Below are 12,713 nucleotides of genomic sequence, written 5' to 3'. Positions count from 1 at the left end.
TGTGGATTAGGAAGAATCTGTGGATTAGGAAGAATCTGTGGATTAGGATAGTAACCATTTCTTTCTGTTTTCCTAACAGTCTATTAAACAAAAGCAATAGAAATATTAACTGGGTAGAAATCAAAACCATTCATTCACACACTGAATAAAGTTATAAAGTATAGCTCCTACAGTGCAAGAAAATTTCCTCTCCACTAGATTTGTTTTTATTTTCAAGTGACAAAAATGTTTATAAGAGTTCAATTTCAATATTTATATCAGTATCTGGCATGTTTCCAATGAGTTAAATAATATGACTCTAAAAGAGCTCTGTAAACTGCAAAAGAAAATAATATTACTACAATCAAGGGAGAAATTGTCCAAATCTTACACTTAAATATGATATTTTTACATCGGATTAAAAATTCAGTACCAATCACCCTTTAGAGATTTATTCCATACCCAGGAAAAAAAAAAAAAAACCACACATACTCACTTTGTGACAGCAACACTAATGAGGGAAGTTGTTGGAGCTCCTTTCCTTGAGAGGGGTTAAAAAGAAAAAAAAAGGCAACTTAATTTGGTGGAACTCATAAATGCCTTTTATTATCAAGCAGAAGCAAACATCTTTGTGAGAAAAACTTCTAATTAGACAACAGATCCTAGTAACTGAAACAGGAATCTCTCCTTCAGCTTGGTGTCTCTGGGACTTAACAGACTACAAAACTTTCTTAAATACAAAAATGGCAAAAAGCAATTTTAAACCTGCTTGCTGCACTGATAGGAACTGTTACATTAATCTCCGCCAATAATGGGAACTGAGTGAAACGGAAGTCAACATGAATTTTCAGTGGAAGGCTCAGTGAGCTGAGGAAAACTATACAGCTAGCCTTTTTGGATTAGAATGCAGAAAGCGTGGGTCCCTTTAGCAACATGGTGCCAAATCACTAACCCTCCCAACTCTGCCTTGCTTTTGTAGACAGTCATTGCAGATACTCGATAGAAGACATTAAGATCTGCACTTAATTAGTGGGACAGATGCACAATGGGCAAAGACAACTCTTCTAGCTTTCTAACTTCTTCCACTGAACAGGAAAACTAAAAACGAGCAAGTGCTTTGTCATCTCTAAGATGCCCGCATTTTCCTGGCCACTTCTACTAGCAAATATTTTATAAAGATGTAAAATTTAATGTACCAATGAGAACATAGGCCAAGTGCCTCAATCATTTGGGAATTCACTATCAAATTTTTAATTTTTATTAATGAAAAAAAAAAGTCAAACTTTAAAAAGAAAGTTGTGATTTATCAAATATTTTTTCCCCCTCCTACTTGTTTACTTCGTTTTTTGTTTGGGGAGAATAGTACAACACATAATATATCTGGTCTTTGTCCCCAGTTTCTGGCACAAAGCATCAAAACCCCTCGGAATTTTCTGAGTGATAGAAGTGTCTTTATTATGCAATTAGGTGACTTTCGGGTGCCTCTAGGTAGCTTCAAGATGGGAGGTGGTCACTGGTCCCCAGAAGACCAACCAAGGGGAAGGAAAAAGGGATGAAAATTGAATTCGATCACATGTCCAACAATGTAATCAACTGTGCCTGTGTAATAAAACCCCAGTAAAAACTCTGGACCCCACAAGGCTCAGTGAGGCCTCCTGGCTGGGAGGCTGACATTCCCCAACTTCACCAGGAGAGGGCATAGAAGCTCCGTTTCCTGGCCTGCCCTTCCAGACCCTGCTGTCTTGCGTATCCCATAAAACTGTAAGCATTAAGTATTGTGTTTTCTTGAATTCTGTGGGTCATTCTAATGAATTCTTGAAACCAAGGTTCATTGAAATCTCCAAATTTGTAGATGGATGGTCAGAACAACAGATGTCCTGGGGACCTGGGGACAGTTGCAGCTTACATTTAAAGTGAGGACAGCCTTGTGGAGGACTGAGCCCTGAAACCTGTGGAGTTTGACACTAAGTCCAGGAAGTTAGTGTCGGAATTTAATCACAGTATACCCATTCGAGGTGGAAACAACTGGAAGGGCATGGTTATGTCAAAAAAAAGTTAATAAGTAAAAAAAAAAAAAAAAACTGTACCAATGATAAATAAAATACATAATAATTAAGTCAGCATTTCACAACTTGCAGATGTGAATTGTTAACAGAAAGAGTGGGGTAATAAAAAATATTTTGATACTTTTAAAATACTTTTAGTAGTACATGAACATGGTGACTTTTATCATCTAACTACTGAATAAGAAAGTGAGCGGGTCTTACCAAAGGCAGACATTGCCACAGATCATGGCAATGGCATTGTTCCAGCCATACACAGCCACAGGGAAGTTGAACGCAGTAATGATTCCAACCAGACCTACAGGATTCCACTGCTCAATGAGAGCATGGCCAGGTCCTGAGGACAGGAGAAGGCGAGGAACATGCTTTAGCGCGTTCATTTAATGCATGTCCAGTTAAGAACAAAGTCAGATCTTTCGTGTGCAAAACAAAGGTGCACAGAACCACCGAGGGATTCCAGATGCCTTGTAGCAGAACACTTTACGTAGCAGCAGGATATTGGTACATTAATTAGCATACAACAAAAGCTGTTACTACTCCAGACCTTATAAAACATAATAAGACACTATGCCTCTGATCCTCATAGCAATTCTGATTATTTGAATCAAAGGCAGCCAGAGCACTGAAGAGCCAAAGCCAGGAGTGATGGCTCAGGAACCCTGGTGAAAACCACAGACCAACTGGAAGGGCGGTGCTCTCAGCCATCCACCTTTCTGGCCACGCTCACAGTGCTAGCTAGGAACAGGGACCCCACCAGCTGCTGCACCCGACTGCCAGGCCCTCCTTCAGTCTGGGCACCCTAAATCTCCCTGTGGAGATGATGTGCTGGCACAGCCTCTTCCTGGCAGGACTTCCTTCCTCCTCTCCTGCCCTCCCCTCTTCATCCTTCACCCCAGGGAGGCCAGGGAAGCTCTGATAACATCACTCCCCTGCTTAAAACCCTTTGTCGTCTAGATCACCACTGCAGCTGCCCTCCAAAAAGTCCAAACTCCCTAACAGGAAAAGTACCTTCCCACCTCCTCTCCCCTCATCCTGTGCCCTCCAGCAGTGCTAAACTATTACTGTTCCCCAAAGAAGCCACGTTCTCCCATCTTAAGCTTTCACTTTTTTTCCTCCCTTTTTAAAAGGACCCCTGGCCCAGCACTCCACCCCTCTCTTCCCTGAGTCCTTACCGTGTTCTACTGTAATTATCCCTTTACTTGTCTCCCACTTTCCTCCCACTCTTCAATGTAAGGAATTTATAAGCTTAAAATTTTCTTGAGGACAAAGACTATGCCTTATTGATCAAATACCACCAATTAGATCACCTGGCACCTGGTGGGCACTCAATAAGCATTAATTACATTAAAGAGGTCAAAGTTACCCCAAAAGCCTCCACACAGATGAATAATCCACTCTTTGAAAATAATATATTTTCATTTCTGATCATAAATGTAATGTAATTCCCATGATGGAAATTTTGAAAAATACTGAAAAATGGAAAGATGACAATGAAAATCCTCAACGATCCTGCCGCCCTGGGATGACTGCTACCACTCTGGCGGACTTCTGCCCCTTGCATTTTCAACGTACCCGCACAGCCGCCTGTTTTGCTCTATTAAAACTGCAAACATTACAAATCACAAAAGCCCTTATCCTCATCACTGAAACCTCCTCAGAGGACAAGGATAGTTCTTGCAGCATAGTGTAACAGCAGAAGATTGAAAACACCTTAAACACCCATCATTTGGGTTAAATAAATTACATATAATATCTTTACAGCAAATAGCCATTAAAAAAAGATGAAGGAAGCACTTTAATGTAATAACATAAAACAATTTCTAAGACTCATGAAGTATGAAAAAGTACAGAACATAATGTATAGTTTGCTAATGTTTGTGTTTCAAAAAGACATATATTTGCCTGTTAAGTGAATAAAAGCTCTAAAAAGATATATAAGAAACCAGCAACATGGGCTACTAACATGGGATACTATCGAGTACCCAGGAGGGTAGGAGGGAGAATTTTCATCTTTCGTGCTTTTATTTCTTTCTAATTCTGTGATACGAATATATTGCCTCTTTAAAAAATAACATTAAAATAAGTAAATACGATCATCCCACAAAAATGTGGGGATGAGGAAGGAAAAATCTATAAACAGGAGTTTTTATTACCTGCTAACAGGCTGCCAAAATTACCTCAACCTGTTTCCTACCGATACCACAATAGGCATCTTTACACATAAACCTTTGTCACATTTCAGATTATTTACTTACATTAGATTTCTGAAACTGGTATTAAATGTAAGATTCTCTGGGTTATTTCCAAATTATTTTCCAAATGGACTGGCAATTCACATTACCACATGTCCCCATAAAAGAGTGTCTGTCTCTTGACCTTGCCAACACTTTCTTTTGAGTTCTATCTCAAAAAATTTTAAAAATTTTAAAGTGTCTTAATCTGCTATTTTCACCTGTTTTAATTTGCATGTCTGAGTAGAAAAAGTAAGAATATATGTTCATACATTTGTATGTCTCTTACAATTCCTCTTTTGCAACCTGTTCACAACCAGGGCATTCTGTTTGAATCTCTGCATCGAGAATACAAAATTCTTAGCTTAAGTGACTTCACTGCTTACTTTCAGAAGGCAAGATGGGTCCCCCGATCATCCGTGATAAGCCAACAGCATAATCACAAATATCCACATACTCTTGAACTTCTCCCACACCTTCCACTAAGATTTTTCCCATCTCCAAAGACACCTAAAAAGACAAAAAGCCAAGCATCATTTTTTTCAACAGAATTCACATTTTAAACATTAAATTAACAGAGGGGAAATGCAAAACATATTTTCTGTGAAGGTAAGAAACTTCAGAAAGTCTGTTCTTACTTTTCTGAAAACTTTTAAAACCCAAGAATAGTCTTCACTTTTTTCCTGTCCATTCTCCAAAGAAAAGACTTTTGAAATGTATAAACTGCTTGTCTTAAAAATCACAATCTCATATACAGAAATGTGTAAAGGTCTAATTACCTTTCAAGGTATTATATTTTTACTACAGAAATACTTTACCAAGCTTCCCAGGACTTGTATCTTCTCCCGTAAGGCATCACCAATCTGTCTCACTACTTCTCCTCGCTTTGGAGCAGGAATCTAAGAAAGGAATGGAATTTTAATGTTAATTCAAAGTGGAAACTTGTGTTATCTAAGAATACAATATTAGATAAATGCGCTATGAAAGAGCAAAGCACAAGAACATCAAAGATGACTTTTTGATCACCTCAAGACTATGATATGTCAGGCCCTCAAACCAATGCCAGAGACCCAGAAAACATCCAGATGACAGGTTCACGGGAGCAAGGGACAATGCCAACTACAGGAAAAAATTCAGAGATTGAACACAACCTTTTGGGGTGACTCCAGAGAGCTTAAGATACTTTAAATACCTATAGGCTTATGTGGTTCCCAGAGATGATTTTTGATGGGTCGAACTGGCTGTGTGTCCACACTATTGATTTAGCTTCCCCTTCCCTCTTCCCTCACACGCAGGGTCATCACACACTGCTCGGGCTCCTCCTGAGATTGGCTGTGATCTCAGGGCTCTTCTTTGCTCTCTGTCCCTCCCAAATATGTCACCACGTCTTAGAACAGCTTTCCTGGAAGGTAACTCAGCAACCTGTTACCATTTTAAATGTTCCAACCCTTTGACTAGGCAATTCCATTTCTGGAAATTGAACATATACAGAAGTGCGCAAAAGTATAGGTACAACAAATTCATTGCAGTGCTTTTCCTAGTAGAGAAAAACAGAAACTACCTAAACATCCACCAGCACATAATTAGTTAACTATGGAACAGTCCTAAAATGGGATACTTCACTCTCTCTAAAAAAATGAGGTAGCTCTATATGGAAAATGTTTAACAGCTATAACAGGATAATTGAAAATAGCAAAAGAATGCATACAGTAAATAAACTTTTGCTTAAACTTGAAGGAATATACAATGAGATGTTCGTAGTAGTGATTTCTGGGGAATGGAATCATAATGGATTTTCATTCCCCACATTTTATGTCGGCAACATTTGCCATTTCTACAATACAGGCACTCTTCTGGAAACAGGAAACAAAAATTATAATGTTGAATGAATCAGTGCAGATGCTATACATTTCCTAGCATATGGAACAGGTTTAATTATGTTTTAACTGAATTTAGCCAACATATTTATAAGTTTAGCAAACCAGCTAATTTCAACTCAGAATGACCAATATACATGGCCTTTAACTTCCCATTCCATACATATTTTATTTAATCAGTCTTTCAACCAAGAATTATTGCACATTTCTATGTGCCAAATATTGTGCAAATCCCCAGGAAATCTAGGGAAAGAAGACAGCTCATTCATTCGCACTATAGCTGACAGTCCAGTGGGGGTGGTAAGAAACAGGCAATTATAATCCCTATGATGGAGGAGCTAGACTACAACCAGAAAACCGAGGAGTGTTAAGTTAGAATTACTTGGGAGTAAGAGAGTAGGGAGAAAGGGGACTTTTTAAAGAATTTGAGAGCTTTACTTTAAAAAAAAAAAAGTAAAGAAGATTTGAGACCAAAGACCTAAAGCATGATTGGTGTTGGCCAGGTGAAGAGATAAAATAGAAGAAAATTATAGGGGACAGGGAACACAGCATATGCAAAGGCCAAAAGGTGAGAAAGGATATGGGGGTTTTGTAGAGTTCAAAGAAGGAGGAGAGGAATGTAGGGGACACACTGCAAATAGCTGTGTAAAGAATCCAAAAACCAGTGGGGAAATTAGTAAGAGGGTTTTAAGGGGGAGGGGGCAGGGTCACAGTGCATTTTAAAATGACTCTAGTTGTGAAAATGAATTGGAGGGACACAAGACTAGAGCAGGAAGACCATTAGGCCAGACCAGAGATGGTTGCTGTCTGAACTACAAAAGAAAGAAATTTCATTAATTAAAAATTGGTAATTGATCGATTCTCAACCCTGGCTATGCCTTAGAATCCACTCAAGGAACGTTAAGACTAGATTTCATCCCAGAACACTCAAATCTGGCACTTTTTTCCAGCTTCCCAGATAATTTGCAGGAATAGCGAGAGTCGAGACTGCCAGAATTAAGTTTGGGGAGAGGGAATGGAGAAGGGAGTAGGAGACAAGGAAGACAGGCCCATTTCCCAGTGAGCTTGATCAGTCCTAGTGACAGGGCATCAGGAACCTCAGACCATTCTGAGGTGGGCAACAAGAGCCCTTGTCTCTGCATATTTCCCCTGTAAAGTCACATTCAGAATGAGCATCAAAGACAGACACGTGGCAAGAGCTATGAGCATGGAGGGGAGTATTAGCTAAGTCTCTGAAGAAATTAATATGATGATATTCATGTTAGGAACTACCAGGTGTCTTATATTCTTTTATTCATTTAGAGATGGTGCATTTACAGTTCCCTATTCTTAACAGAGAAAGAAAGGACTCTGGGTCTCCCTCACCAGAGACGGAGAGGAAAAATGAGGATGGACAGGCGATACAGAGGGGCAGAAACAGGTAGCCTTTTGGGCTGAAGTTGGTTCATGCAAAAAAGCAGCAGACTAGGTTCTCTGTGGTTAGTTTTAGTTAAGAGAAAGAAATTAGTTTTTATAAACTAGCTTTTCATATTTTTATCCTTGTTCCTCTTCCCTTAGAGAAAAGTGCTCCCTTTAAAAAATTCCAGGCTTAACTAAATGAACTAATTGAAACATTGATTTGTCCTCACACAGGCAAAGCCAGCCAAAAAGTTCATGGCCATCTAGGGGCTCCACATGAGTGAGGACCCAAGAGGGAACAGATCAGGAGGGGATCAAGCTCTGGTCCCTTCTTACTTGAGGCCACAGCAGCCTCTAACCCAGTGGTCCCCAACCTTTCTTGCACCAGGGACCGGTGCTCCTATGAGAATCTAATGCCTGATGATCTGAGGTGGAGCTGAGGCGGTGATGCTAGCATTGGGAACGGCTGTAAATACAAATGAAGCTTTGCTTGCCAGAAATGGTTACAGTCCAGGGCCCGGGTGTTGGGGACCCCTGCTCTAAGTCACTGCCCCCACTGGCAGGTGTCCCAGAGGCACAGTTATGAAAGTCTCTGCCTCTTTCCTAAACTTTGAATCCAATTGCTCAACTTGAATTCTAACAAGTAGAATCCCTAACTGACTCTACTTTCACCCAGGAAAACAATCTGTTAGCAGCACCCACTCTCCTGGGAAGTCTAAAAGTGTGACAAGTGTGAGAAGGAACATGAGGTGCAGAATCTGGCACTGTGGAGTAAAAGCAGACTGCAGAATAAGATCCTGAATGCAAAAACAACAACTACAACAACAAAATATAGCACAATATTTAAGAAAGACACCACAATGTCAGCTGCCACCCCCCAGGCCAAAACAAAGACAGATTTAAAGTCCAGGTCACGAAAAGAAAAGACCCTGAATTCACAGTCTTCTCAAACATGATTATATACACATAAATGTTTCTGTCAAATGTTTCACTGGCATTCAAAAGAGGGTATGCAAAGAGTAAATCCTAATATAAATGATGGGCTATATACTTAATAATAATGTACCAATATTGCCTCACAGATTGTAACAAATGTATCACACTAATGCAACATGTTAATAATAAGAGAAACTCACTAACAGTGGTGGGGAGGGGATCTCTGGTGAGGTATGTAGGGGAATATCTGTACTTTCTGCTGTCTTTCTGTTGAGGGGGCTCAGAACAAGACACTCCAGAATGTGCCACTTTGACATACGGATTACTTTATGCTAAAGGCACTCAAGACCCATCAAATTCAGAAAACCCGGAAAAGCTATTTACCTCCCCTTAACTTCCCAGAACTTAGTTAAAAAGAGGGCCTGTATCAGGAAGACAGCTATTATTAGAGATAACTTTTTATATGTGAGAGACTGATCTGCAGCAGAAGGCATACATTTGCTTATCAAACATTTGTTCTTCTCACCTACTTGTGAATGGCCTTCCTCTCCTTTAAAGCCCCAGACCCCTATCCATTTCCTTCACTCAGGATGCTTTATAAGCATCAGTTGCCTAGGCGGCTGCCTTTGGGTCTCATATCTTCCGGGGTAGAGAGAGGGCATTATGTACAAAACTAAAATTTGTTTTTCTGTTAATCTGTCTTATGTCGATTTAATTATTAGATCAAACACAGACCCTAGAATGGAACAAGGTTAATTTTTTCTTCCCATACATTGTAAACCTAAAACTGTTCTAAATTTTTTTTTTAAATGGAGTACAGGAAAACAATGATTTTTAAATATTATACAGTAACTTTAGGCTGGTACATAACGCAATCACAGGTCAAAATTTGCACATAACAAGCATATGTGCATGTATATATAGTAATTGCAACTATGAAATTAGCACATAAAAGACTGGAAGGAAATACACCAAAACATAACTCTAAAAACCATTCTGTACTGAAGAGAAAGTAAGGGGATTAAATTTGATTATATTATATACTGCATCATTCAATTTTTTTTTAAGCAGAGAATATGTATTATTTTTATGATCAGAAAGAAAATGATAAGTTATTTTCAAAACATTAAAACAAATTAGACACTACCCTCTCTACCCAGGTAGGGTGAACTTTACTTAAGCACACCATTTACTTTTGGAAGTGGTATTTTCCTGCTCAAAGCTATTTTTGATTGTGTGCAATAGAACACTGACCCTAACTTATGGTCTCTTAGCAAACAACAAAGCTCATACTTACTTCTGCCCAGATTCTCCATGCTTCTCTTGCTTTCTTTACAGATTCCTCATAGTCAGCCACACTGGCCTAAATGAGGAATTAGGGGGGAGACAAAGGAAAAGGGAAGTGATGATCTCCTTCTAAGAACACAGGTTTTTGGGAAAGAATTGGAAAATCTCTGGGTGACCCCTAAGATTTCTGGTTTAGAATGATTTTCACAGCCTACTCTTCCAAAACCTCACTAACACTCAGTAAGACAAGGTAGAATCTGGCTGTGTAGGTTTTTTTTTAATCTTGTTTCTCTATGCAAGGTCTATTAAACTCATCTGGGAACAACGCCTGAGATGTATTAGAATTTCAGAACTGTGGGCTCCAACTCAGATTTAAGAGGTCAGAACCTTCACTCTAACGAAGTCCCCAGGTGAGCGAGCCAGAAGTATGGCCTTAAAGGGACCCCCTCTCCTTAGTCCTCTCTATGGTTTACTTTTTCTAGGGCACACACACTCCTACCCAAAGAGGGGACAGTCTCTCCCATTCTTAAATGCCAATGAAAAAGAAATAATTATTTTTTGACTTTGTAATTTTGTATAAGTCTTGATCACTCCCACAAACTCCCTCTGGGCAGCTTGCATTAAACAAAACAAACAAACAAACAAAACACTTACCTGTCGGACTCTTGCTATTGGCTCATTGTTAGCAGGACAATAGGTAGTGATAACCTTAAAACAAAAAGAAGATGACCACCATGTGTAATCCCTTCCAAACAGGGGAACAGACCAAAAAAGGCGAGAAAAAAGGGGGAAGGAAAAAATCAGAGACTAAGTGTATCCAAACTCAGAATCTTTAACTTCTTTTACAAAGAAGCCACTCTACAGAGCTCTTTCATTTTTGACCTAAACATTCAGAACTACTTTTCTGCAAAATTTACCCTTGCCATCTAAGTATTAGGTACATAAACAAAAGCCTAAATGTAACCCGTTATTTTGCCTCTTTTTCCATTAACAACACGCCAAACTCGTATATCACACAAACTGGAGAGATCAGCTAGAAAGAAAAAAATCAAACCATAGTTTAAAAGGGGGGCCAGGCGCTTCAGGAGAGGGTATTTTATCCATAAACTTAAGAGATTCCGTATAGGAAAAACAGGAAACTACCCATGGGGCACACGAGGGGGTGGGGCGGCCAAAGTAACCTGCATCTCCTAGTCACAGATAACCAAAAGGAAGATGTTTCCACCAACAAAGCAGATTCATTGTATAACATGCAACAAAATTTCTTGCATGTAACATTTTCTTATAAAAGCTTTCTTTTGTATGTGGCTCTCAAAATACCTAAGCGATAATTTTCTTCTCTTTCTATCATATTCTAGAACGTTTTATTGAGATTTAACTGGGTGCCAGGAACGGTGTTAGGTTCAGGAAATGGAGAAATGCGGAAAAGCCAGTCCTCAAGGGAACTCCGAGCCCAATAAAAAACAACAGAATTTCAGCAAGTCCGAGCTTGCAAACTCCAAAGACTTTCAGAAAATAGCAACATAAAACTATCCAATAAAACATTATCTGCGGGCATGTCACATCTGAGGAGCCACAGTCAAACACGAAATTAAGACAATTTACACCTTTAAGCATGTGCCATTTCTCACTACAGATCGCAGAACTCTGCCCTACGGGTTTAAGTATGTGTGAGTTAACCCCGAACAGCTCCAAAACGACATCGCCTCTCCATATCACACAAGGCCCGAAAATCTAAGAGTATTTTTAGGGCACCTTACGTGGGGAAACTTTTACTGTGGAGCTTTCAAACTTCCCATCCAGTACAACCGCCTACGGCGGCAGCGGGGAGTCTGGATGATCAAAGCCCGCCGGGCCCCCCGGAGAGAATTGAGGCTGCAGAGATTTCCTGGGACGCCCGCATACCTCTCCCCGGCCTCCCCAGCTTCCATTATACACGCCCTCGTTCTCCTCGCGGAGGCCCAGCTCCTTCAGCCAAGAATACTGGGGCTGATTGATGAGTAGAGTGGACATGAAAGCGGCAGGCCCGTCCCAAGATCCTGAGAGCTTGCTCCCGCTCGCACGGTACACACAAACACAACGAAGAGCGCGCCACATACTGAGCCCGGGAGGCGCAACGCGCCTGCGGGCCGAGGAGCGGCTGAAATAGAGCCCCGCCCCTGCCCGGGACAGCCCATCAGGCAGGCCCGGCCCCGCCCCCGGGACCCGCCTCCGCCGTCTCAAGGCCGGCCTTAGTCTTTCATTGGAGTCCCGAGCTGAACCGCGGCTTGGAACAATGCGCGTTCCGCACGGAGGAAGAGAGAGGGCCACTGCCATCTGGTGAAAGACGCCGGAACCTCGGCACCAGCTAGAAATTCTTTCCACAAAATATTGGCTCCGAGTAAAGGAGATTAGAGCAGGGCTTCTCACACTGTAATGTGTACGTAATCACCTGGCGATCATGTTAAATGAACCTTCTAATTAGATGGGTCTGGGCTGCGGTCTGAGAGTGGGCATTTCTAACCAGGTGCTGTTCTGTGGAATAGCCAAAGGAGGGGTTTTTTTGGTGGAGGAAAGGAGATTGTTTGTTTTCACTGCTTTGTTAAATTACGAATTAGAGTTTTCTAATTAATGAACAATGTTAAATTATGGTACTTCTTTCTAAATATCCTGCCTGGGTATATTCTTACTTTTGAAAAACAAAGACAGTTTTTATCAATTTCCTTCTTTCTCAATTCTGTCTTCCTGATATCTTTTCCACCCCCCCCCCCACCCCGCCCTCACCGTCCTATTTCCCATCTAATTTCACAGTAACTGTGCCTACCCTGTGTAAGAGAAATACATCTCAATCAGCATGATTTGGACATGAGTTAATACATGCACACTCAAATCAATTGAATTAATACATGTTTTTGTGATTCCCAACGTGATTTTCAAAATATTACTTCTCACTACTTGCCTGT

The 12,713-nt window shown here is 40.4% G+C and overlaps 1 protein-coding gene across 1 annotated transcript in view; it reads right to left on the bottom strand.

Moving 5' to 3' along the window:
- The window catches only part of ALDH7A1 (aldehyde dehydrogenase 7 family member A1), a 31,943-nt gene extending 20,044 nt beyond the window's left edge, over positions 1-11,899 (bottom strand). The window contains exons 1-7 of the mRNA XM_016121918.2: positions 11,677-11,899; positions 10,426-10,479; positions 9,782-9,847; positions 5,092-5,172; positions 4,660-4,783; positions 2,247-2,379; positions 476-520 (exon numbers count right to left, since the gene is read on the bottom strand). Coding sequence (XP_015977404.2) covers positions 476-520; positions 2,247-2,379; positions 4,660-4,783; positions 5,092-5,172; positions 9,782-9,847; positions 10,426-10,479; positions 11,677-11,868 — 695 coding nt within the window. The 5' untranslated portion in view covers positions 11,869-11,899. The remainder of the gene's footprint in view (positions 1-475; positions 521-2,246; positions 2,380-4,659; positions 4,784-5,091; positions 5,173-9,781; positions 9,848-10,425; positions 10,480-11,676) is intronic.
- Between the last annotated feature and the right edge of the window lie 814 nt (positions 11,900-12,713).

This window comes from Rousettus aegyptiacus, unplaced genomic scaffold, assembly GCF_014176215.1.
Source record: "Rousettus aegyptiacus isolate mRouAeg1 unplaced genomic scaffold, mRouAeg1.p scaffold_m13_p_8, whole genome shotgun sequence".
Taxonomy (NCBI): domain Eukaryota; kingdom Metazoa; phylum Chordata; class Mammalia; order Chiroptera; family Pteropodidae; genus Rousettus; species Rousettus aegyptiacus.
Note: the sequence above shows the minus strand (reverse complement) of the source record. Positions and strands in the feature narration are given on the sequence as shown.